Raw genomic sequence first — 27,535 nt, 5'->3', positions numbered from 1 at the left:
TAACAATACCAAAGAAACCCTTGGACTCAGAGCTACAAAGAAACAGTACTCTGTTGTTCAACTGCCAAGCTGTTGCTTGCTTCAAGAGCAAGGCCCAGTAACTTTACTTTCAGGCAGCCCCTGTGCATGACAACGTCCATTCTAACCCTCCAGACAACACTCTCGGGGTACTTCCGTGGAAGCCACCATTTTTAGACTTACTCCTACACCCACAAGTTAACCTTAGAAATAACAACTCCTCATAGTTAGGTTAATGATGGTTTGTCACATTACGGAATGTAAACATTTTTTTGTTTACATTTTAATTGTATCTTTTTGTTTGTTTGTTTTACTTTGGTATGGGGTATTTAGGTCAGAACAGCAGAAGTCTTTATTTATTTATGTATTTTTAATAATGATTTCTTGCGGTTGACTGTGGAACCTTGGTAAAAAGACCTTAAAACCTTCTCCACCCTCTGCTGTTGCATACCCTTATTATTGTTTTAGAACTTAAAGTGTGCCTTGAGGATCAGGGAGGGGTAATAATATGCTGGTGACATGTTGAAACACCTGCTTTCAGCATGGCTTTATGTGGATGGCGTGCATCTTTCTCCTGTCTGCCACTGCTGAGATGTTCTTCCCCGTTCCTTCGAGTTCCTTGAGAGCATGGCCAACAGGATCCAAGCAAGTCCATACAAATGCTGTCTGAAAGGGAAAAACTTGACGTCCTTGCCAAGAGCTGACACAGAAAGGCAGTGCTGGAGGGAGCCGGGAGCTGGTGCACACACTGGCAGCGTGAGCAGATCAAAGCACTCCGCATTTAAACCGTGTGAAATCCAGCTCAGTGGAGTTGTGCTAACCCACATGAAAACTAGCAGTGGGGAATAATCTTCAAATTCACACTGCCTCAGCTTCACCATGTCCACTCTGAGGGGCTGAACTAGTACTATTGAGAGACATTAAAGAAGGACCACAAATGAGCTTCACTGGTGTCTCATATTAAAAAGATCTTTTGCAAAAACTTAAACTTACATGAGTTAAGATGTGGGAAGGTCATAATCCAGTACTTGTGCATAAACAGTTGAATCTTCTGACAGACACAATGTGTCTACAATGTGTTCTGCCAGTAAACATTACAGTATAACATCATTTACTGGTTCATTTCTTCATAAGGTTTTGTGCTCATGCCCCTGAACAGAAAAATGCTCCCGCTGCCTGGTTGTCACGATCAGTCAGTGGTTTAAAAATGTAGTTATGAATTAAGAAATCAAGTGTTTCATTCCTTGTGCACTCTTTATATGAGATACGAACTAGATATGTGTGTTTCTCACATTTTTCAGTGTGGTGAAATGTGGGGAAATGCATAGCGCAGTACCTCAAAGCGTTCACATGGTATCGGCGTTTAAATGTTTGAACATATCAGCACTGCAGCCCCTCCTTAGTTCAACAAGCATGGCGAAACAATCGCAATGAAATCTGTTTTGTTGGTTTAACAGTAAGGACATGTGGTTGCACTGAACAGCACTGCACATCGAGGTCAGAGATGTCATCACCGTTACTTATATTTGTATTTTGGTGAAAGAAAATTTGGGATTTTGTCTTGCAACAAACCTGTCTATCTGGTTTAAAGAGACAGAGGGAAACCCCCAGCTGGTATGTTATCTGTAATCTGTAAATTGTTTGATATGATCACGAGTTTTTTCTGTGGTCGATATAAAACTTAGTGCGTACATATTTCTTCTTAAGGGTGAAATGAGTGCTATATATATCCACAATGTGATAAGATTACCTGTAATGGTGCAGTTGAAATAACATGCAAGCTGTGAACCCTGGTCTCCAGGAGCTGGTGACTCTGGGTACGTCTGCACACAGTGGTTGCACAACACCAATCCTTAGGACATGTTCTGCTTGGTTTTTACATCAAGATGCTGTTGGGTGCTTTTTTTCTTTTCTTTTTTTGATAAATGTTCTCAGGTTTGGTCAAAAAGGAAAATGTTATCCAGTATAATTATACTTATTACAGTTACAGGTCTAACTGTAAAAGTGTAAACAAGTGTAAGCATAAACATGCAGTAAATAAGTAAATAAAAACAATAAAAAAAGAAACAAGGTCACTTTTTTTGGATTCCGGCCTGAGACTGCTGCCCCTTCACACATCACTGTGCTGATGAAGCTGGAATAAAGTAATGATTCACTGAAATAGGAAGCTGCTCACGTCCACAAATATAGCATTACTAATCTTATCTCTTTAGTTTATTTTATCATGACACAATTGCTTTAGCACTAAGATAATATCTTTTATTTAACAATAATCATTTAAAGGGAATAGTATGGATTCAGGATAAGAGGAAAAAACAGCTCTTTCCCAGTGCACTCAAACACGTTCAGGCCAATCCATTCTGGCAAAAAGTCTGTGAGAAAAATGTAACTTTGGGTGAGAAATGCAATAGCTCAGAGCAAAGTGAAGACGAGTCCTGGCTTGTCCTCTCTCTGCAGGAACAAAGTAGCTGACCTCTCTCACAAATACTTAGCATGGCATAAAAGAATAAACAGTGACTATAAAAGTTGAAAGTGGCCTAAAAGTCATTTTTACAATGATTTCGTTTTGAGTCTTATTGAGCAGTAAGTCTACAGAGGCTGTTATTATGTATAGAAATGTTCAGCTAGTAAAAAAGACTAGACTTTAGACTTTTTTATTGTAAAAAAAAAAGGAATAGTAATAATGGATTAGTGTGTAGTGTTTTAATCAGCATATTTTAGGAAGATGGACAACATTCTCTGCTCTACCACTGACATGTCTTTTTGATCGTTAGGCTTTCCTTGAAAACTATTATATGACAACATCAGACAAGAATTAACAAGCATATTAAATACTTCCGACTGATGTCACTGAGAACTCCCGACTTGGAAAATCTTCCCGGCTTGACAGTTTCCATTCCTGACAAATTTTGTCAAAAAATCAGGAAATGCAGTAACATACAAACCACTTTTTAGAGGTTGAGAAACGTTTCTCAGAAGGTTCTTGCGAAATATAAAGTGCACATTCCTCAACCTGTTGTCTAATTGTCTGCGAATCATCAAATCATATCAATTCATAATGTGTCGTTTCTTTGACCTATGACCTTTAAAGTATTTGACAGCTCATCATGTTCCCACACAATACATATATAGGAGGTGTGTGTATATACATATATGTGTGTGTGTGTGTGTGTGTGTGTGTGTGTGTGTGTGTGTGTGTGTGTGTGTGTGAGTGTGTGTGTGTGTGTGTGTGTGTGTGTGTGTGTGTGTGTGTGTGTGTGTGTGTGTATAAATGCATATTCTTGTTATATAGTCTATTACTAGATTAGCAACACCAGTTGTTTTATCTGCAGTTGAATGAAGAGGCACTGGAATATATCCCTTCTCCCTTTAATCTCAGGCAATGATAAGACCCATCTGGACATTGTCCTGCTTAACCCTCAAGTATATGGAGGTACTAGAACAACCTTACAAGAACTTACAAGTTTAGTGAAGCATTTGGAGCTACTGACAACGTGACTGACTTTTAAACCGTATTGAAATCACCAGAGAAATCTCTCTGGTTCCTTAAGGAGACACATGTTTGCTTCAAAACACTGTTATCTGTTATCAGGACCTGGGACAATACCACTCACATCCTTCAGGTCACAAGTCACCGGTCTCCCCCCGGTCTCCCCTGGTCTCTTAGGTTTATCTGCTCATTCCATCGGAGACTGTACCCAGACTGATTATTTTCTTTTACACGCTTTACAACTGTATCAAGTCTCAGGTTAGTCTAATTTGTTCGGTCTAATTTGTTCAGACAATTTACACAATGTGTAAACCAGTGGTGTTGGGGAGGGACACGCAGGGCGTGCATTCAGGGTGTGGGAGGTGCCCCGGGAGGTGAAATTATAAAATAATGCTAAAAGTTTAAAACAGACCTCCACCCCTTCCATTAGGACAACAGTATGTTGAACTACGTTAACATTATTTCATACTTACACTGCATTTGAATCTGATTTTTTAAAATAGAATTTGAATGAGTAGAGACTACATGATATGCTTCACTATATATAATTAGCCTATAATTAGCACTTATTGTAATTGGTAGGAAAAATAGTAACGCGAGTCAAATTTGAGCAAATTTCAGTAATTCTACAATCATTATAATGGCACTGTCCTGAAACTTTGCCTGAAATTTTGTGCAACTGCGCAACCTCAGGAGAGGTGCAGAGGAAAAGCATAATCTGGCCTGATGCCAGTGGTAAATACACATCCGGATGGCACTTAGCGTGGTACTACGGGCTCTGATAAGAGTCTATTAGACACAGACGGGCAGAACCGGTAGAATACAGCTGCGATACAGTATACGTTATTAAAAAAACAAAGACTAACCAGAAACACGGCGACAATGAACCTGGTATTTAGAACTTGGGAGAGAAGACGCAAACACCAGCAAACCCAAACAACAACAGCCAAAAGAAAAATGCGGAAAGGAATGAACCCCATTGATACTGGCAGTCCTAATTACGGACTGGGTTAGTCCTCCAGTAAAGCGTCTGGACTCATGGAGTAAGATCGTTGTGAAAAAAAGTGGTGAATTAACTCATACAAAGTTAAAGTGAATAATTTTTAACCTTGTATAAGTTAATTTAAAACAGGAAGTTTTACTGTGTAAAAGAAAACCGAAAAGGATTTTCCCTGCTGGGCGATATCATCTGTGGGATACTTTGTGGGATCAGGTTTCAGAATATTTTAGTAGAAAGGGTTACTCTGCGGTTTATACCCACGAATTCGCTGCAGTACGGTTGGTAACATCAGTAAGAGAAAGGCTATGGGAAAGGAATCTGTAGAATGTCTTACAAAGGCACAAAATCGTTACGTGGTAAAGTCGTATAAATGTGGCATTCGTATAAACATCCCCTAAAAGAATAAGGTCTGATGATGAAACTAATAACCGTTTGATGAGTGAACTGAAGCAAACCATAATTATCATAATTAGTGCAACTGCCACGCTCCAGTTTGTCGGCGCAGTTGTCATATTGATCCTGATGTGTAAGGCGCGTTGCATTTACGGATGCTGTGCACGTGTCAATGCATGCCATCACACAGCAAATGGCCTACAGTGCTAAATTCTTACACGGTTCGTGTGTATCCAGCTGGACTTATATAAACACAGCAGATTCAGATCGGCATTCCGTGTCGCAAATATCAATCCATCTCTTGGACGTGCATGAGAAGCCCACTGAGTGACGTGTATGAGAAGTATGGATGGTAGAGGACTTCGACCCCTGAGCCACAGAGGGGAATTCCTTGGGCGCACACGTGTGCCTCTTCGCCTGGCGCACTGAACGTAGCCCTTAGTTTTACTGTAAAAGATTGTCTCTCCGTTGAGTTAATACGTACACTGATCAGTGAACCATTTAGTAATTACGCTGGTACATACCACGACCCTGCCTTTTGCGTTTCATATTTACGTTTTACGTTTATGTATTGAGTTAAATAATAGTGTCCTTCCCGCTTTGATACGTTTTGTTTCCTGTGGGATAATTATTTTTGAACTCTTCACAAGAGTTGTATTTTTTAACCTTAATGTGCATTAAAATATGTTTATTCAACACGATCCCTTTCCACGCGAGGAATGCGTTTCCTGTGCCGTTTCCTGGAGTATCCAGAACACTTCTTTTCCTCAGCGCTGTTATACATTCACCTGCGACGCTTAGGCAATGCTTATATCCCAGGCCTAGTGCATCGGGACGCATAATCTCAGATGCATAACACAAGTAGCGTAGTTTTCAGTTAAAAAGCTGAATTATTAACTATCATGAATTAAATGATTAACAAAAGCTCAATTTTTAATTCGTTAAAACAAATGGTAAGCTAATGACAATTTTCCTGATCTATTCGTCTTACATGATCATGATGCTATTCGAATAGCGATACCAGCTCTCGAGAGTTCGCCGGGTGGACATGGGTCAGAGTCGCAGGGTCCAAATTCACCAGCTACCAACTATAACACAGTATTATGAAAAATAGTATTTTATTGAGAAAAAAAACAAATCATTTGTTCGTAACTGATATTAACAAACGTTTTAAGTTCTGTAAAACTAGTTTCTTACTCCTGTTGCCATGGCACGTGTGACTACTAAACCATGACCAATTTACTCGTGAGCTCTACATTTTGCTAAAAGCTATTATCAGATGATTGTTTAATCAAAACAATGAAATGGTTCATGACACTGTAAAAACCGGTAGACAAACTGGTCTTATAGGTAGCACAGTTCTGAGCTTGAAGAATCCCTTCTACAATAAGTGTCTTCCCCGAAGGAGGAATAAAAGCAGTCTGAGGCGCCGTACGATGCGTGCTCGGAGGCCGGCACGCCATCCTGCAGACTGGCCCAGTCAGACAGGCAGAGGCAGTGCTGGAAGCTGCAGTGCTGGTAGTGGTTGTGCTCTGGACCAAAACTAGAGCTCATGTCCATCCGCGTGGGAGAACTGTAGCATGATGAGGAGGACGAGTGGGAATCGGGGGACGAGTAACTGTTGTAGTCGACTGGACTGGGTAGACTGAAGGAAGGCGGTGGGGATCTTGAAGTCTGGAAAAAATGACGGTTTAGCTGAGGAGTCATGGAACTGACATAATAAACATCACTGTATCAAACGACGAAACAGCATCTGGTTAAATCAAACCCAGCTCAAAGTTTAGCGGTTTAGTAGTTTTAGAAATACGTACAAAGGTGTTGTTGTAATAATCCGTGCACGAGGGGATACATTCGTGCGGCCACTGCGCGGAGGCGGCCGGACACGCCATGTCGCCGCACAGGTTCTCAGGCGCTATCATGTTCTCAGGCGCTATCATCAAAAGTTGATTATCAAATGTGTCTTCCATCGAGATATGTACACTGTCAGAAAGCTGCCGAGGCTGGAAATAGAAGTCTTGCGCCGACCTCCCGGATAAAATATCTAGATGGGCCGCTGGAAAAATGGAGAGAAAACAGATAAGCATAGGAGGGTATTTAAATTGGGCTTGTAAAGACTTGAGATGATGTCACGAGTCCAACAGCCAACAGCTAAATCACATTTGAATAGAAGTTTATAAAAGGAGTCCATACAGATTTTAAGGAACCTTGTATAGTGTATGATATCTTTTTTTTCAACTGAGGTGTAATACAGCTGTTCTGCGTGACGATCGATGAAATTGATTTCATTTGGGGGTTAGTAACTAATCACATTTTGCTTTGATTGATAATCAGATATCTTTATAAGAATTTTTGATCAATAGTGTATAATTACTATATTTAATGGTACTTGATTTTTCAAAAATGTTTTTGCTTTTAGCTTTGTTAAGCAAAAATGTCTGTGTCACAGTACTAAGATCGAATGAGCGCTAATGATTTGTAGTGGTATTTTGTTGGTTTGTTTGTGGGGGTTTTTTGATGCAAAGAATATATTGGGCTGAGAAGCTGCATGTCTATTTCCTAGTGTTTGGACGTCGGTTAATTCGTTGATAAACCTACCAGTCAACGGCGCAGGACAGATGTCGTGAGGGAGCACAATGGCTTGGGGATTCTTTATGGACAGGATCCGTCAATAAGAGGGGGAGGGCATAGGAGAGAGAGAGAGAGAGAGAGAGAGAGAGAGAGAGAGAGAGAGAGAGAGAGAGAGAGTGATTAGTGTCTTTGACTTTTAACATGCGTAATGCCTATTACACTGTAAATAAATGTCAGCTAAGATCATTCTTTTCTCATCCTGCCCCTCGTGGGGCGGGGCAACGTTACGCTATAATTCTGTGCAGCTGCAGATTGAACGTTCCTGTCTGAGTGTATTATGGAATATGTAATATGCGCGAGAATTGACAGCTGCGCGCAACCGCGTGCGATTTCTTGTAAAAACGTGTCTCACTCTCAATTCTGCCGCCTGAAGGGCTCTGCGCTTCTGAAGTAATTCTTTGACAGTGGTCTTCACCCGAACTCCCTGGTACACTTTAGGTTTGTCTGGAGGGAAAATGTCAACATAATCGCAATATTTAGTGAAGATACGCATGTTTATTTGTTTGTAAACATGCTTGTTTTATTATTTATTTATTGGGGGATTGCATTAATGACAATTTAGTAGTTTTTTTCCGTAATGTTAAAACAAGAAATACCATTGATATTGCACACCTCATATTTGAAAACATACAATTATACAAGTGAGTCAAATATCCAAAATCCTAAACAATACATTGTTGCGAAAGTGCGGTTCAACCCCCTGTGGCATTCATGAGGGAACAAGTTCCCTGCGTGGCCGGCAACGAACGGGTTAGCGTTCCGCATTACAATAGGCGACGAAGAAATGCGAGGAGAAAGATGCGAGGAGAAAGATGCGAGGAGAAAGCTTTGTCCGCTTGGTGCAAAGCGACGTGAGACCTAATTCCGTTGTAGAATACCCAGTTTACACGAAAATAGCCTAGAATGCAAGAGAGCCGAGTTCGCCCTCAGCTCGGACAGTCGCCTACACTGCGAGGAAGGTTGCACGGTTCCTGTGCGTGTGCGAGCGTTTAGGGGGAGCACTACACACACCCAGGAAACAAAGCAAAATAGAATTCGTGTAGAATGGAAAGCAGGAGAAATCGGAAGCGCTGTCTGTAGAAATCTCATCACGTTACGACAGTAAGTAGCATGCACTTTCGCACGCGCTGTAAAATGCATCCGAAACAGTGTGAGCAGTTGCGTGAGATGTGTCTGACTTCACGCGAGCCTGTTTAGCTGTGCTCTGCCGGTCCGTTCTGTGGCCAGACTAGGCGTCAAAACCAAACGGGTTTATTCCCGCTCGCCTGATAAAACAGCTACCTGTTTATGTTGTTTAAGCGTGAGAATCGTAACATATCTATAGAAAAACATTCACCAACATTGGCTAAAATCGCTGTAAACGTTGTACACGTCTGGAATAGTTTAGTTGTTTGAAAAGCCCTATTCATAACAAGTCTTGTAGTTTTCAGTTGTTGAGATTCAGCTCGTGGGCGGCTTCTTGATATATATATATATATATATATATATATATATATATATATATATATATATATATATATATATATATATATATATATATATATATATATATATATGTATGTATGTATGTATGTATGTATGTATGTATGTATGTATGTATGTATATATATATATATATATATATATATATCCGAACGACTGAAAAGCTCCCGTAAAAGGCCTGTAATAAAACAACGCCACGCCATGGCGGAGGTGATAGGCGCTCCAGGAGTGGCGAATTGGCACTGATGTTGATAAGATTGCGACAGGTCCTTCGGCGGAGTTTGGTGGGCTCGGTTAACTGCCACAGCGATCCTCAGAACTGCTCATAAGGCTTAATGGGATCTCAAATCCTACTAATTTACGTTTAAAGTACTCTGATTAACCTGCGCTCAGAACACAGGCAGGTATTCAGAAAAGTCATTTGTCATAAATGAACACATCGAACCAATTAAATAGCAAACTAAGAACTGACACTTTCATCTAAACCATTAATACACAAGTAAATGGAGGCAGCGTGTTTTAGGCTTAAAAACGTCTTTAAAAACGCCTGTTTGAACTCGATATACTGATCCCCCCAGTTTAGTTGTCATTATCAAGTGCAACATCCGTGCTCCTTAAAACATACTAAATACTTTGCTAATATTGAACGTTAACTCCCGAAAACGGATGTCTGCTTTTGAAGCAGTCTGTTGTCAGAGGCAGGCTACGGGTTTAGTCAAATGGTAAATCGTTCCTGTTATATCATCGTTTATAATTAAATCTCTATTTTCCATGTTTTTCAGGTCACTCAAGATAAGAACAAATCAGAAAAAGGAAAAGATTATTCACTCACCAGACATATTGGCGTGAAGAGGAAAAAGGACTACAATGAAACACCCAATGTCTGTTCTTGGCTCTGTTGTATGGGCAAGAACGAATTATTCATAAAAGTATCACAAAGTCTCAATAAAGAACTCTCACAACACTCTCACTATATACAATTATATAGTAATATAGCTAGGGATGTATTAGTTTGGGTTTATATGTCCTCATCCCTACTATTTAAATCCCCAAGAACTCAATGATTTGACAATGATTTGATTGCGCGATACTTTCAATTTGAATATTCAAAGACTTCGTAAAAATACTTATTTCTTAGTGATTTTCGCTATTCTATTGCATGTATTAACATCTCTTTTAATAGAATATTACACCATTTCACACTTTGATTAAAAACAAAAATATATTTTTAACATTTTATCATCCTTTTGATATTGGTGGCAGGAGCTTTCCTGTGAAGCTCTCATTCCACTTCACAATAAAGTAGGTGAGATTAATGTAATCCCACACAACACATTATGTCAAATATATATTCTACAATTGATAATCATTTTTAAAAACGTAAATATAATGTTGTGTGGCCTGGTTTAAACTCTTTTTCAGTAATATAGGAATGGTGGGCGTGGCATATGGTAGCAGCCATTTTTGCCGTCAGAGGCTGTGGCGTTGTGTTCCTGATCCCAGACACTACACGTGCAAAACAGCCACTGCGCAGCACATGTATGCCTCATACTCATACTCAATGACCAATTTTATTTTCTTTGCAATATTTAGTAAAAGTGTTCTTTATTGCTCATTTACTGATCAGGTGTGCGTTGTAATATTCAGATTTTGTCCACCCAGTAAATGAGTGCGTTGTTCAATTTTTTTTTAATCACTCCACGGGAGCCAATTTATATAAGAAGGAAGTTGAATATAATGTTAGGAAAAGAACTGAGCAATAATATCAAAGTTTGGTCACGGTTTATTCTACTTTTTGCTATTGAAAATAAAATGAAAATGTGTTATTTTACGTAATGTAGGTTACACACACACACAGACAGATATATATATATATATATATATATATATATATATATATATATATATATATATATATATATATATATATATATATATATATATATCTTGTGTGTATGTATGTCTACATTTATACATTTATACAGCTTTTTGTTTCTAAGTTTCTGTCCAGAGATTCGACAGGTAACTTTAGATAAACCTTATATATGTGCTTTAATTTGTCGTTATATATATATATATATATATATATATATATATATATATATATATATATATATATATATATATATATATATACATACACACACACACACACACACACACAGACACACACACACACACACACACACACACACACACACATATGTACATATAACACATACGCATGCACATTTTTTAGGCGCATTTGCGCTCGAGATTTAAGGTTCTGATCAGCGGGGAATTAAGATTATTTGAAATCCACATCCGTATATTCATAAATATAAGTATATTCAATTTGAAGATTTTACATTATGACTTTATTGACTTACGAGGCGTAAACCAATATCGTAATTCTACGACCCCGGAAACAAAAGTGACAAGGAAGCCCTCTCGTTACCAAATAAGTTTAAGTATATACGTTTATGCGCTTTCAATAGTTCTTTGAGCGTTTGAAATCGTTAGCTAGTATGGTTGTGCTCTGGCGTTATGTCTCCACCGCGTGGTTGAAATGTGACCTGCAGGTCAACCGCGAGTAACAGCGACATACCTTAGTGAAATGGCACCAAACTCTGCTTTACTTAGAGAGCAAATGAGTTATAAAGTTACAGCGTTACTCATAATTTCAACAAGGCCAGATTACACTTTGCCCTTTAATAAAACTACTCTAAATGAAACATAATTATGAGAGTGAAATGTACTGAAATAGAGAGATGTATCCTCTTTATTTGTCATGCAGACAGTGGTGCCATAACTGACTCAATAGTATGCACTGGCATTTAAACCACAGATAAGTGTACACATCAAAATATTTCATTATAATTCTCTGCTGAAAAAAAAGGAAACTACAAGAGATTGCAAAGCAAAATCTAGTCATCTTGATAATGTAACTAATATATTATTAGGGTATAAAATATAAATTATTGTCATCGTCATTTAAAATTGCAATGAAAACCTAAAATGTACAAATGGAACACGTTCTGTCCCTTCTATATTAGACATTCAGCGAACAACGACAATACAACTAACAATAAAATAAGCAGTTTAGTTTGTATAGTGCGTTTCACTAACCCAAGGACGCTTTGCATTGGGAGGAGGAAACACCCAGAAAGAACAAACAGCAGTAAAGAGGGAATGTTTAAGTTGATTTCTAAAGGAAGACAGAAAAGAACAGTGGTGGGGAGACCATGGCAGAGTTCCACACTTCAGGAGCAGCAGTACTGCAGGATCTGCCACCCACGAGTGTGAATCGACTCTGTGGGACAGCAGTAAGACCAGAGCCCAAGGAAGGATGAGGGACAGCATGCAGGACTGAGTTCAAAGAGAGAAGTAGAAGCCAGACCAGGAAGAACATGGAGGTTAGAAAGAAGATTTTATACATAATCCCGTAGATAACAGGGAGGCAGTGCAGCTACTTAAGGACAGGTGTGATCTGTGATCTGACAGGTGTGATCTGTGATCTGACAGGTGCAATATGTGATCTGACAGGTGTGATCTGTGATCTGACAGGTGTGATCTGTGATCTGACAGGTGCAATATGTGATCTGACAGGTGTGATCTGTGATCTGACAGGTGCAATATGTGATCTGACAGGTGTGATCTGTGATCTGACAGGTGCAATATGTGATCTGACAGGTGTGACCCATGATCAGACAGGTATGATCCATGATCTGTGATCAGACAGGTGTGATCAGTGATCTGACAGGTGTGATCTGTCAGGACTCTAGCTGCAACTGTCTGATTAGAAATATGAGCCCAGAGCCTGGAGCAGTTGATAGATTCTTCCAGTCGGAAATGCATCAGAAAGCTCTCCTGATTTCATACTGTGACCAGGGCCCACTGCTGGTGTCCTCCCTGACCCACGGGAATGTGTCACTCAACAGTGGTGGATTCTCAGTCTCAGCTAAGGACAGAGCTGCTGTTTTGGTGGTGGACTGGCCGGAGACTGCCGTGTACGTCGGGTACACGAAGCCACCGGGCGCAGGCTGGAAGGGGGAGGGGTAGTGCCCATCCTCTAGTGGGTGCAGCGGGTAGAACTGAGAAGAGGGTACGACTGATCCCTTGGAGGAGGCCCGGTACTGTCCCGGGCTGTGTAGCTCTGAGCCAGACAGAGAGCCCATAAGCGGAGCTGGAACCAGGCTGTCAGCGCATAAGCCTTCCATGACCTCGGTCGCAGCAGTCTCCCAGGAATCCCTCTGCAGCAAACACAAAACGAGACTCAGATTCCCAGGATCTCATCGGAAAAAAAGGGAACATTTAGCTTGTGATAACAGCTTGATTGTACAAGAATGTCACTAAAGTGCTGAAGAGATTTATCTGGAGCTATGAATAGAATGAAAAGAATGCGGTTTCAAAGAAAAAAGGACATTTTACAGTCATTTTTAATCCCTCTTCAGTTATAAATGAATTAAGCAAAAGAAGACCAGATATTAGTAAAGATTTAATCAAATTGAATACAGATCACGTATAAATATATATATTAAAGACAAGAATGGACTTGTTATTCATGAAAAGTGGAAATTCCTGGCAGTGATATCTTAACGGACATAGTCTGTTGTTAGGGACCTTACCAGCACAAAGTTGGAGGTGTCTGCAGGGAGCGAGGGCAGCAGGGTGGACAAGGTGGATGACGAGAAGATGGTGCTTCCTCCACCCGCAAGGCCAGCACCGCAGTAGTCGCTGAAGGACTCAGTGTAGTATCCATCCAAGAGAGACTGGTACTGGATCGGCACTGGATCACATGACACAGACTTCCCCGTCAGTGCTGATGAGTGAACGTCGGTGGAGAGCTGCTTGCTGGAAGTGGAGAACTCGGCTTCGGAAATGAACGGCCTCCTCATACTGTAGTATCCCGGCAGTGCATGAGAACCTGAACACAGGATTCCTCCTGGGTTACTACTAATCTATCTCTTCCTATATTATTTCTAATCTAGCTCCTCCTGGGTTATTAGTAATTTAATTTCTACTGGGTTGTTGCTAATCTAGCTCCTCCTGGGTTATTACTAATCTAATTTCTACTGGGTTGTTGCTAATCTAGCTCTTCCTAGATTATTGATAATCTAGCTCTTCTTGGGTTATTACTAATCTATCTCCTCCTATATTATTGCTAATCTAGCTCCTCCTGGGTTATTGCTAATCTTGCTTTTATGAGACCTGCACCTTTGTCTCACCGTTGTGGCAAAAACATTCATGGCAACAGTGATGTGTTTGTCTATAAACACCTGTCACAATAAGTATCTTTGCTGTTTTATTTCTTAACACATCCGTCCCTGTGTGTCTGCTGAGGGTTAACAGGTTTGTCAGGAGATCAGGTCTCACCTGTCATTGGTACGAATGGGCTCTGAGGAGCTGAGATCCCCTACAACAAAGAAAAGCTCAGTCAGGGTGTGACAGAGATGCACTCACTGTCCCCCACCACCTCTGATTCTTTCTTTCTGACTCTTTCTCTCTGACTCTAACAGTAATTGCATGTGTGGTACTCACTCTGTAATTATTGGGTGAATTTTCTTTGTAATCTGATAAGAATCTGCAATATATTTACACATCAGAGTATATCTTTCACTCTTGGGTCATGTGAGTAATGGGTATCTTCTGTGAGATGGAGACTTTAAAACTCCAGTGCTATGACTGGAGCAGCAACTCTCATTATGGTTTAAGCAAATACACTACCTTTGACTCCATTGAGGACTAATGACCTAAGAAGGAATAGGAGGCTCATGGTTATCTATGAAACGACTGTCGTCATCACACATCAGCCACTGGCTTCCAACCTTCAAGCAAAGAACAAAGTGCTACACACTCTTGTTTCATTTAGGTATAGTGTACAGGAAAAGGTGTCCAACTGGTAACAAAGGCTTTTAAATTGGACAGAAAATATGAAGTTAGTAAATTAAGAAGCGTCACAGTGATGACGTCAATATAACAGGCAACAGCATGTAAAGGACATGATGTTAGCAAAGTGCTCACGGCCTCTGAAGAGACAGGGCAGAGCACAGAGGGCATTATTAATGCCAGGATGCTTCTCACATATTTGCATATCACAAACATGAAAGAGTTTATATCGATGTAACACAGGCTGGAAGGCACACAAATTTTGAGGCCTGGATTTGAATGTCATTTGCCCATCCCAAGACTTCCCCATAAGTCTCTGTTTCTGGTTGAGTGCATCTCTGAAGGCAGCATAGGGAAATCAGACTGCCATCAGATCACGAGGCACCAGGGCGAGCAGAGCTTGGCTGGGGAGGATGACAAGGTCACAGAGGAGGTGCAGCTTCTCTCACCCTGATCACGCTGCAAACACTTCGTGACCTCCAGTCTTACTGGAAGTGTACCAGTGTTTACAGAAGCATTCCAAGCTTGGACTAATGCCTTTCCATTATGTGGACAATCTGAAAATCAGGATAGTTCCCAGAACATTCACCCACGAGCTGAGGGTTCGCGGTCATTTGCAAATTTTTAAACATTAACAAACCATTCTTTTATGAACCTTAATAAAATATTACATTTAATGTTTCGTGGTTTTTGTGACATTGAAGAGATTATATTTATTATTAATACCTCAATTGTCTTTTGAAAACATATTCTAATTAATTTGTGTAAATTTTGTGAAATGTAAAAATATAAAATGCAGGTAAAGCTGAAATATTTTAAATTAGAGACAGTCATAACCTTAATAATAAAGAGATCGTAACATAATAATAACGCCTTAATGATAAAACAATTTTGTGAGAAATTTTGTGAAATTAGTGAAAACAAAGCTCTCTAACCAAATGAACTCCCTCCACAGTTCTGTGGAACAGGTGTGGTTTGCACACAGCATGGCCATGTTTGCAATGCCTAGTTTCTTTTTTTACATTTGCAGAAAGTCTTTTCAATCACACTCTTCCTTACCGCTGATTGGCTGAAGGCAGAGATCCCACCCTCCCCCACACATCTGGCTCTGCCTTTATAATTCAATACACTGATTATATTTGTTTATATAATAGACACTGCAATGTGTAGCTTCAGCTAAATGCAGGATATTAGCCTTGTAGCTAACATGCTGCTTGCGATGCTTTTTTTGCATGTTTGTTTATCATCACAAGTGTGTGAAATATAAAGCCCCCATAAGACCCTAAAGTCATATAAAGGATATTCTAAAGGATATATAAAGGACATATAACAGTTAATGCATGTCACCCAAAGGTGACTTCAGTTAAGTGAACTGACAACTGGTAAAATGTATTCAAGCACCACAATGAGCTGTAAATACTAGTGAGCGAGGAGCAGGGTTCTCTGCTTCCATACTTCAGTGTGTGGTCCGCAGAGAGGAGAGAATTTCTGAATCCAGTCCACTCAGCCTCACTAACAGTCGGGTGCACTACACGACACAAGTCACACTTTCATAACAAGCGCAGCCGTCGTCTCCTGTACCACATGACATCCTCAGAGAAGATGCACAAATAAAGTCGTTTTTCTTCTTGAGGCAGCACAGTCCCATGGAGAGCTGTCAGGGTCACAGGAAATCACCCATGTGAATGGGCACAAGCTTGGTGTTCATTGAACAGTGGTGCCTGTTTTTACATCCAGCACCTGAGAGCACTGTGGCTGATGAGGAGAGGCCCAGCAAGGAGGCCAGCCACCTCAGAAGGTCAGCAGAGTCATGCCAGGGGGAGGAGAACCTGAGCTCCACTTTACCACTTCAACAAGAAGAGCTTGAAGATACCTCCAGCACCTCCACACCTGTTTACAGCACCTCCGCACACCTGTCCAGCACCTCCACACCTGTTTACAGCACCTCCACACACCTGTCCATCACCTCCACACCTGTTTACAGCACCTCCACACACCTGTCCCGCACCTGCACACCTGTTTACATCACCTCCACACACCTCTCCAGCACCTCCACACCTGTTTACAGTACCTCCACACACCTCTCCAGCACCTCCACACCTGTTTAAAGCACCTCCACACCTGTTTACAGCACCTCCACACACCTCTCCAGCACCTCCACACCTGTTTAAAGTACCTCCACACCTGTTTACAGCACCTCCACACACCTGTCCAGCACCTCCACACCTGTTTACAGCACCTCCACACACCTGTCCAGCACCTCCACACTTGTTTACAGCACCTCCACACACCTGTCCCGCACCTCCACACCTGTTTACAGCACCTCCACACACCTCTCCAGCACCTCCACACCTGTTTACAGCACCTCCACACACCTCTCCAGCACCTCCACACCTGTTTAAAGCAACTCCACACCTGTTTACAGCACCTCCACACACCTCTTCAGCACCTCCACACCTGTTTAAAGCACCTCCACACCTGTTTACAGCACCTCCACACACCTCTCCAGCACCATGGCCCCTAACAGATGATTATGAGCTGGGAAACTCTTAGCGTGTGTCTGTTTTACGGTTTGTTTTTGTTTTCAGTGGCCTACCATGAGCTTCACTTTAAATAAATATCTGTGGTTTAAACTTTAAATATATGCCTTAAATTGTAGTTCTTTCAAACCTAAATGTAAGTAATTTAAGAGAACAATATTCTGCAATACATCCTGTTTATTTATTATTTGAGGTAAAGTGAAAAAAAATGTAATTGTAGCAATGTGACTTCCTTCATCTTCTCCCTTGCACTGGTTATTGTCACATTTATGAAGAAGGCTTGTCTGGGGATGCACAGAAAGAGCAGGAAACATTACAGGGACAGAGTGACAACACTGATCACACATTCAAACTCATTTAGCTTCAGTAAGCAGGCACCACTTTAAGACATTGGGGCATATTCACCGTAAACTTTCACCTCACAGCAAGCCGGTCATGGGCTGTAAGAAGACAACTGCTGCTCATGAAGACATGGAAATGCAAATGTCCTTTCCAACAGAACACCTGTGGTGTGAGTCACTGAAGTGTTTTGGGGTTTTTGTTGTTGTTTTAGTATGTTTGTTTGTTTGTTTTTGTTGTTGTTGTTTATGAGAGCTATGTTTACTGTAAGATATCCCAGCAAAGGGTTATTAAAGGTATGATTTCCTCTGCTTTTAAAACCTTTCAGCTTTTCTTGCAGTTTTTTTGAATTGCTTTTACATTTGAGCTATTTATTTATTTTCTTTATTTAGTATAACCTCATCAAACCTTGGTTTTGATATTGATTTCATAAAAAATATGTTAATTATGTTCATTATATTCATTCCTTCTCTGTCCTTTTATCTTAACCATCAGTCTAAAGGTAAATGATACAACTTCAAGATGCATACATAATGCAATATCTTATTTAAATCACATAGTTATTACATCCAGAAAAAATCCCCTGGCTCACGTTCAGTGTGGATTATATATGCTTTGATATAAATTGTTATTATACAGGCGGAAAGCCTGAACAGCATCTCCAGTGGTTCTGTGTCGTGTTTTGCCCTGATTCCTGTGTGCCTCTGCGTGTGTGTGCTGGCAGAAGCCTGCTGTCTCTGATCGAAGATTTTTGAAAGTCAGGTATGATTAAAGCATCTTTTGGAATAGTTGCTCTAGATTTGCTCAGTGTGCTCATTACAGCTATTTTTCACCTCACTCTCACATTTCTGTGAGCACAGTGACACTGTGCATGTTTACCAGTCACTAGTGTCTATTCTAGTGTCACTAGTGTTATCACTGATAGAGATTATGTCTTAGGCATTCATATTACATTGTTTTCACAATGACAATAATAATAAAAGTTTGGAAAATGTAATAATAAAAAAAAGTTAGAAAAATCATACATACAAATGTAAATTTCCTATTGAACATATTAACACAATTCTAGCGTTTTACATTTGAAAAGAAACATTTTGCTTTTTGTTTCCACTGATTCACTTTAAGATTCAAAATCAGTGGACAGATATTTTGTCATGCCTATGTAGGATTATGTGTTTCTATTCACAGCTTACTTTCTGCGCAGGTATTTTGTCCCTCCGTTCTTACACTAACTGAATGCCCCCCAGGTTAAGATGGCAAAGCAAACAGGAGAGGCACCCATAAGCAACAATGTGGAGGACTTAACCATAAAGGTCTCTCACTGCTGGCGAGGCAAGATACCTAAAGGCCTCATTTCATCTTGTCTGGGAGAACAATGGAGGACCTGTCTGTGGTCTCCTGGGAGAAGAATAGGAACAGGCAGGTGTGCAAGACACTGACTTTGCATGGCCTGACCACAGAGCCAAAATGGCTGCTCTGCTCGTTGAAGGCCCTGGGGATCGTGGCCAGTGCTATTGATGCTATTGTTAGTGGCTTCACTGTGAATCTGTATGTGATTGCTAGAAGCCTTTCAGCTGCGTAAAGTGTATGTTTAGGTATTTGTGAATGGGGTTTATATTGCCACACGGGAAAGAGAAAGGAACCCAAAAAAAAGCACTATATCGTAACCCAAAAGCCCAGGACTTGTTAGAATGAAACGATAGGCTGATGGGTAAACACAGCACAAAGCCCACACATAAATGTCACCAGATAGCCATGCCGGCTGCTTCTAATTGTCTGTTTACATGCACAAATGAAAGAGCGAAGGAAAGAATGGGGCAGCAGACAGAGCAGCAGGAGACAGAGCAGCAGGAGACAGAGCAGGAGGACACAGAGCAGCAGAAGACAGAGCAGCAGAAGACAGAGCAGCAGGAGACAGAGCAGGAGGACACAGAGCAGGAGGACACAGAGCAGGAGGACACAGAGCAGCAGGAGACAGAGCAGCAGGAGACAGAGCAGGAGGACACAGAGCAGCAGGAGACAGAGCAGCAGAAGACAGAGCAGCAGGAGACAGAGCAGCAGAAGACAGAGCAGGAGGAGACAGAGCAGGAGGAGACAGGAAGAGCGGGCGCATGGAGGTGTCACTCACAGGAAAGTGTGGCACACCGGTTTGCCGTGACCTCTTCTCTGCCAGCAGGTCTTTGACTGTATGCTTGACCCTGACCCCCTGGTACACTCGTTTGGAATACTCTGGTGGGGGAAAGATCATTAATCACAACTTTACACAATGACATATACAGAAAAAAATCAGTAATTATAATAATAGTTATTATTGTTGTTGTTGTTGTTGATATTATTATTATTATTAGTAGTAGTTGTAGTAATACACTTTACATTTGAAACAAATTCCAGTCCTACAATGTAAAAGCATTACTATAAAAGACACAAAACTATTATTAAATATATTTTAAAAACAGTACTTTTGTATTATTCTAATGGATATTACTTTCCTTTCATTGTATCCTTGAAAAATGACTTAAGAAACTAATAAGAGATTCTCCCACATTCACGTTTTCACTTTTCCTCATTCAAGCACTGATAACTCACATAAAGTGTGAAGTTTAAAGAGCACAGACAAACGTTTGTGTCCACTTGAATACAGATGTCAAGACTGGCTTTGTTCTGCTTTCGTCTTTTACTAATTCAGAATTGTTTGCTCACAGTTGCATTGTTGTGGCCCCACAACAATGTGCTCATATGTCAATCACACGCATTTCACTAAATGTCACCTCAACCATTTGTAATACATATGTCATTGAGATGGTTAGGAAAGTCCAGCAGTCGATTTCTGCAAGTATTTGCTATGTTTGCTATTTCCAAATGCACATACTGAAAACATCAAATCAAAGGTGTTATGTATTCCATTCCAAGGTATATGAGGTAAATCCAAAGGTTTGCATTTAAACAACTATCAAGGGGCCACAGTGCAAGCAGACTGCAGGTATATGGAGTGTGTTCAGTCAGGGAATTACATCTGCTTTCATTCCATGGAGGCTGGCTCGCTGTGACTGTGACTCGGCCATAATGACATCAAAGAACGAGTCCTCTGTGTGCCATTTAAAAAAACAAATCACCTGTGTGCCATTTAAAGAACGAGTCACCAGTGAGCCATTTAAAAAAACAAATCACCTGTGTGCCATTTAAAGAATGAGTCATCTGTGTGCCATTTAAAAAACGAGTCACCTGTGTGCCATTTAAAGAATGAGTCATCTGTAAGCCATTTAAAGAACGAATCATCTGTGTGCCATTTAAAGAACAAATCATCTGTGAGCCATTTAAAGAACAAATCATCTGTGAGCCACTTAAAGAACAAATCATCTGTGAGCCATTTAAAGAACGAGTCATATTTGTGCCATTCAGAAAACAAATCACTTGTGTGCCATTTAAAGAATGAGCCATCTGTGTGCCATTTAAAAAATGAGTCACCTCTGTGCCATTTAAAGAACAAATAATCTGTGAGCCATTTAAAGAATGACTCATTTGTGAGCCATTTAAAGAATGAGCCATCTGTGTGCCATTATAAAACGAGTCATCTGTGAGCCATTTAAACAACGAATCATCTGTGTGCCATTTAAAAAACAAATAATCTGTGAGCCATTTAAAGAACGAATCATCTGTGTGCCATTTAAAGAACGAGCCATCTATTAGACATTTAAAGAACGAGTCACCTGTGTGCCATTTAAAGAACGAATCACCTGTGTGCCATTTAAAGAATGAGCCATATTTGTGCCATTTAAAAAACGAGTCACCTGTGTGCCATTTAAAGAATGAGCCATCTTTGTGCCATTTAAAGAACGAGTCATATGTGGGCCATTTAAAGAACGAGTCATCTGTGAGGCATTTAAAGAACGAATCATCTGTGTGCCATTTAAAGAAAGCACATTAGGACCAAAGGGTTGGATAAGCCATTAAAAATATTAATACATGAAATATTTTATTTTCTCCTCTTTGAAATGCCTCTAAAATTAATGAAAATTTGGACTGTATTTTGTGAATGACTATGACTAACATTCTTCATTAGCTCACAGTGTCATATTTGCAATTTAAAATTTTCAGAGATAGGAAATTGTATGCAAAAAGTGTAGTAGGATTATGTAAAAGACCCCAGATTTATGAATGTTGTGCGGGGGAACGGTGAGGGGACTGCCTGCACATGACACAGATTTTTTTAATAAGACAGCCCATAGAGTAATTTACAAAGCTCATCTTTTAAAGTGTGCAGTTCTACAACAAACTGCCTGAAAGTGACAAACACCATGTTTCTGTGTTTAACTTCAAAAACTTCAAAGCTACAACTTCAAGTTTGTGTAACAGAATCATATGATTTCAGTGTTCAGTTTAGCTGTGCTTAACCTAGCTATATAGACTCCATTATAACACAGCAACCTAACATACGCCCCAACTTCAAGATAGCAACGTTCTTAAAAGTCACTCCTGCCAACTGTTATGGTAGAGTACTAAAAACCTGAGCTTACCGGTCTCCATGTTACAGGATAGACTGAGAAAGGTCAGAAAGCCAGTCCCCTATCCCAAAGAGGAGGCAGCACCTGCTCCAGAACTCCAGCCCAGTGTGAGCATCAGGAGATGTTACTACGCTGAAGAGCAATTCCACAGCTGCTGAATGTCAAGGCAGTTTTGAAGTGGCTGTCACCCATTTGTTTAAATGCAAATGTGTGCCAGGACGTTTTTCCAATATTTGCATCTATGTTCTAGATTAGAGAGGAGAGAGCATGAATGACAAAGAAACCTCACGGGTGAATCTTATTCAGCTCTGTTTTCCATTTGTTGTTTTTGTTTTGTTGTTTATTTACATTATTACCGTTATGGGGTATAGCTTCCAAAAAGTTTAGCAGGTAAGGTCTAAAAATGTCATTTGCAGAAGTCTCTAAACATAGAGCCACTGGGATAGATGTGACGTTTATTACTTAGTGTCAACATACTACAAACTAGTACACAATTCTACATACTAGTAGAGAATATTCACATTAAAATGGTCCAGTAGACTGACTATGAAATAACTAGAGCACAAACACACAGGCTACCGGCTTAGTCCGACACATGAGGGTCCATAGTAGTGCCTATTCTTAGATAAATAAATCCCAGATTGTATCATTAAGCAGGACACTGGACATATAGCTAATGGTCCCCTGTAGAGCTCAACTCCAAAGTGTACCGGCATGACAGAGCTTCTATTTGCAGTAAATCCTAATACCACTGATAAATTAAAATATCTATTATAACACTGTTATCTTAGCTCAGTTTTATATTACCCCAGAATAAAACTGACATAAGAGAGAATGTGGTACATTTAAATACTATATGTATAAATGAAAGAATAAGATCAATGTAGCAACTGTGTATACACACAGTGCTAAACTGTGGTTTTATGTTGTTCAAAACCAGCACCCTAGAAAAGAGCCAAATCCTGCGGATAAATTGGACCAAAAAAATGCAATAAGGAGTATCGGGTTTTACTTTAGCACTTAGTCACTTCAGTCATGTCACCGAACAAGTACTTTTAGTTCAACTACATTTCACTTCCCCAGTTTATTTGTGTTGGGGTAAATTCACACCTTGCGGGTCTATGTTCATGGCAAACTATCTCGCATTGCTGTCAGTGATTTACAGTTCAGTAATGAAACGGAGTCGACGGCATTCTTCAATTATGCCATTCTGACCCCTACTGGGCATTCGTAGATTTACACTTCTTTCAATGTAAGTGGACAGCATTCCAATTTTGCCAGAACGTTTGCATAAATTAATTCAACAATGAAACTACTTTTGTTAAAGCACTAGGAGTTTATTCTGCGATGGGGACTTCAAAGAATATATTTTGAAAGTCCTTATGACTATTTCAATGCATTTCATCATGCCTTTTTAGTGTGGAAATTCACCTTCCTTCACTACAACATTTAGGTTTAGAGCATAATATTGCACATTTTGCAACTACAGTACATATTACTTCATGTCACAGCTCACCAAATATGATATACCAACCATCTTTAATCAACCTTGTGGACCTAAGCTGCTCCCCCACTAACTTTATTAAAGATTAACATCAAAGAGAAAAAAAAATAGGAAAACTCTCCAAATTATTAAAAGCAGTGCGTTTCAGGGACCTACAGAGACTTACAAACATGAAGTGTCCAGAGAAGCAACAGTGGCGTCTTGCGGTTTTGACACCAGACTCAGTAATGGACCTTAAATCACAACATAGTCTCCTCCCACATGCAGTCTTCTCTTTAGCAGCAGAAAACAGTTTGTACACACATTCCTTTACTCCATGAGGGAAGCTCATCCTTGGCTTTGGCACTCACACTCTAATTCTCACTGGCCTGCGTGCTCCTCACTTCATATGGACCGGCCTGGACTGTCTTTCTGTGTCAGACGGTGGTGTTATGTAAGATGGTGATGGGGAACCTTACGCAAGGTTTGCAGTAATTCACAGCAAACCTGCACAGTGAAAATGTTACATGAACCTGTTAGACCTCAATCGGTTTTGATTACACAAGACACCAAAGATGGGCACTGCTGTCTCTAGAGAAACACATCTGAATTGTTTCCTGTGGCAGACTGAAATGTCCCCCTGTGCGGCAGGGTTGGCGTTGTGCTGTCAGGGCACGTTGAACTCCTGTATCTCCTCCTCTCCATGTTCCAGCTCACAGCTCTTGGCTTGTGCACGTGGCTTCATTGGCTCTGAATCCTCTGAATCCCTGATCTCCATGACGATCACGCTGCAATAGCTGCACACTGTTCCAGCGCGAGACACACAGGCTACAGGAAGCCTTCCCTCAGACGCACAGCTCCGACGAGTGAAGGCCTCCCCCCTCACCTCCTCCTGTAGCTCTGACATGGGTTCCTTCAGCCACGTTGCTGACCAGTGTTTTACTCATTGGGATTTCAGTTTCAGAACTTCCTTCAATTTCTCAGTGTAGTGCATCTGGGCCTCTGCTCATACCCACTACAGCATGGCTTATTGCAGATCTTGCTGCAAACAGCTTACTAAACAATTCATAGAATAACTAGAACACAGTAATAAAAAAATCTAGTATAAACTCTGATACTTGGAGTTAAGAGACTGTATATTACTGGACGAGCAGTTCTGTCCATGTCCGTTCCTGATGTCTCACTCCTCGTCCATTTCAGGATCTGCTATTTTCACCACTGGCATCAATCCATCCATCCCAACACTATTTCATTTCCAGATGTCTTATGCTCCAACTTATATGGGTACATCACAGCAGGGGTACACATTCTAAACCCCCCCTCACGACTCCCTCATGGCTGCGATTCTCTCCAACTGCAACTTTGATTTCAGAACTGCTTTTTACTTTTGAAAGCACATTTTGAAAAATAACAGATCTGGTTTTAAATATTAAATACATTTTCCTTTAGTTGTTCCTTTAGTGATTGGTCAAATATCTCTCGCTGTTCAACTGTACTCAATTATATTAGATGCAATATTATTCTTTTCACTAAAAACATATTTCAAACTCATCGGGAGCTTTTAGGACCCAAAATGATCATGGGTGTTTCCATAGGTATACCACCCTCCTGCAGTTCCCACAGGGATAACACAGACCTGCAGCTACATAAGCTGCCCCTGGGTATCCACACACATCCCACCATCCCTTCCTTATGTTTTAGAGACAACACACACCGGTTATAAACTGCCACACTAAAATACACAGTAACATAAATGCACATTTCTCATTCCAATAGTTTTATCCCCGGGCGAATAGGGATAGATTTACATGTAAACACAAGCTTGCTAGAATCACTGGTTGCACATTCACATAGAAGAAGCAGGACAATGTCACAGTTGTCAGCGTTTTTAATATCACTAATACAGACTAGAGTTGTCCAGGTTCCAGTTGGTGCCTTGGAAAATGTCTATGAAATAATAGAATACACACTAGATCTGCTATGACAGAATGGAATACACACTAGATCTGCTATGAAATAATAGAATACACACTAGATCTGCTATGAAATAATAGAATACACACTAGATCTGTTATGACAGAATGGAATACACACTAGATCTGCTATGAAATAATAGAATACACACTAGATCTGTTATGACAGAATGGAATACACACTAGATCTGCTATGAAATAATAGAATACACACTAGATCTGCTATGACAGAATGGAATACACACTAGATCTGCTATGACAGAATGGAATACACACTAGATCTGCTATGACAGAATGGAATACACACTAGATCTGCTATGACAGAATGGAATACACACTAGATCTGCTATGAAATAATAGAATACACACTAGATCTACTATGAAATAATAGAATACACATTAGATCTGCTAGGAGAGAATGGAATACACACTAGATCTGCTATGAAATAATAGAATACACACTAGATCTACTACGAAATAATAGAATACACATTAGATCTGCTATGACAGAATGGAATACACACTAGATCTGCTATGAAATAATAGAATACACACTAGATCTACTATGAAATAATAGAATACACATTAGATCTGCTATGACAGAATGGAATACACACTAGATCTCATATGAAATAATAGAATACACACTAGATCTACTATGAAATAATAGAATACACATTAGATCTGCTAGGAGAGAATGGAATACACACTAGATCTGCTATGAAATAATAGAATACACACTAGATCTACTATGAAATAATAGAATACACATTAGATCTGCTAGGAGAGAATGAAATACACACTAGATCTGCTATGAAATAATAGAATACACACTAGATCTACTATGAAATAATAGAATACACATTAGATCTGCTATGACAGAATGGAATACACACTAGATCTCATATGAAATAATAGAATACACACTAGATCTGCTATGAAATGATAGAATACACATTAGATCTGCTAGGAGAGAATGGAATACACACTAGATCTGCTATGACAGAATGGAATACACACTAGATCTGCTATGAAATAATAGAATACACATTAGATCTGCTAGGAGAGAATGGAATACACACTAGATCTGCTATGACAGAATGGAATACACACTAGATCTGCTATGAGAGAATGGAATACACACTAGATCTGCTATGACAGAATGGAATACACACTAGATCTGCTATGAAATAATAGAATACACACTAGATCTACTATGAAATAATGGAATACACATTAGATCTGCTAGGAGAGAATGGAATACACACTAGATCTGCTATGAAATAATAGAATACACACTAGATCTGCTATGACAGAATGGAATACACACTAGATCTGCTATGACAGAATGGAATACACACTAGATCTGCTATGAAATAATAGAATACACACTAGATCTACTATGAAATAATAGAATACACATTAGATCTGCTAGGAGAGAATGAAATACACACTAGATCTGCTAAGAAATAATAGAATACACACTAGATCTACTATGAAATAATAGAATACACATTAGATCTGCTATGACAGAATGGAATACACACTAGATCTGCTATGAAATAATAGAATACACACTAGATCTGCTATGAAATAATAGAATACACATTAGATCTGCTAGGAGAGAATGGAATACACACTAGATCTGCTATGACAGACTGGAATACACACTAGATCTGCTATAAAATAATAGAATACACATTAGATCTGCTAGGAGAGAATAGAATACACACTAGATCTGCTATGACAGAATGGAATACACACTAGATCTGCTATGAAATAATAGAATACACATTAGATCTGCTAGGAGAGAATGGAA

The 27,535-nt window shown here is 39.9% G+C and overlaps 2 protein-coding genes across 2 annotated transcripts; both read right to left on the bottom strand.

The window, feature by feature from the left end:
* Window positions 1-5,983: 5,983 nt before the first annotated feature.
* Window positions 5,984-10,114, bottom strand: LOC113584390 (pou2af1). Its single transcript, XM_027021264.3, has 5 exons — window positions 9,844-10,114; window positions 7,882-7,973; window positions 7,497-7,548; window positions 6,713-6,954; window positions 5,984-6,575 (listed from the first exon to the last, which is right to left on the bottom strand). Exons 1-5 carry the CDS (start codon window positions 9,848-9,850, stop codon window positions 6,246-6,248), a joined length of 723 nt encoding a protein of 240 aa, XP_026877065.2. The 5' UTR covers window positions 9,851-10,114; the 3' UTR covers window positions 5,984-6,245.
* A 1,171-nt stretch (window positions 10,115-11,285) lies between these two features.
* On the bottom strand, window positions 11,286-22,448 carry pou2af2a (POU class 2 homeobox associating factor 2a). Its single transcript, XM_081700179.1, has 5 exons — window positions 22,273-22,448; window positions 19,887-19,987; window positions 14,367-14,406; window positions 13,619-13,917; window positions 11,286-13,243 (listed from the first exon to the last, which is right to left on the bottom strand). The coding sequence occupies exons 1-5, from the start codon at window positions 22,280-22,282 to the stop codon at window positions 12,848-12,850; spliced, it is 846 nt and encodes a 281-aa protein (XP_081556305.1). The 5' UTR covers window positions 22,283-22,448; the 3' UTR covers window positions 11,286-12,847.
* Between the last annotated feature and the right edge of the window lie 5,087 nt (window positions 22,449-27,535).

The sequence above is a fragment of the Electrophorus electricus genome, chromosome 17, assembly GCF_041902795.1.
Source record: "Electrophorus electricus isolate QZ-2024a chromosome 17, ASM4190279v1, whole genome shotgun sequence".
NCBI lineage: Eukaryota > Metazoa > Chordata > Actinopteri > Gymnotiformes > Gymnotidae > Electrophorus > Electrophorus electricus.
The sequence above is the reverse complement of the archived record's forward strand: the minus strand, read 5'-3'. Positions and strand labels throughout refer to the sequence as shown.

Bases quoted from the DNA above. Each gene is read 5' to 3' on its own strand.
- LOC113584390 (XM_027021264.3), bottom strand. The intron at 6,955-7,496 runs GTAGGTTTATCA...CCATTTTTCCAG, and splicing joins CTGTCCTGCGCCGTTGACTG to CGGCCCATCTAGATATTTTA. The intron at 6,576-6,712 runs GTACGTATTTCT...CATTTTTTCCAG, and splicing joins ATTATTACAACAACACCTTT to ACTTCAAGATCCCCACCGCC.
- pou2af2a (XM_081700179.1), bottom strand. The intron at 13,918-14,366 runs GTGAGACCTGAT...TCCTGTGTTCAG, and splicing joins CCCATTCGTACCAATGACAG to GTTCTCATGCACTGCCGGGA. The intron at 13,244-13,618 runs GTAAGGTCCCTA...TGTTTGCTGCAG, and splicing joins ACACCTCCAACTTTGTGCTG to AGGGATTCCTGGGAGACTGC.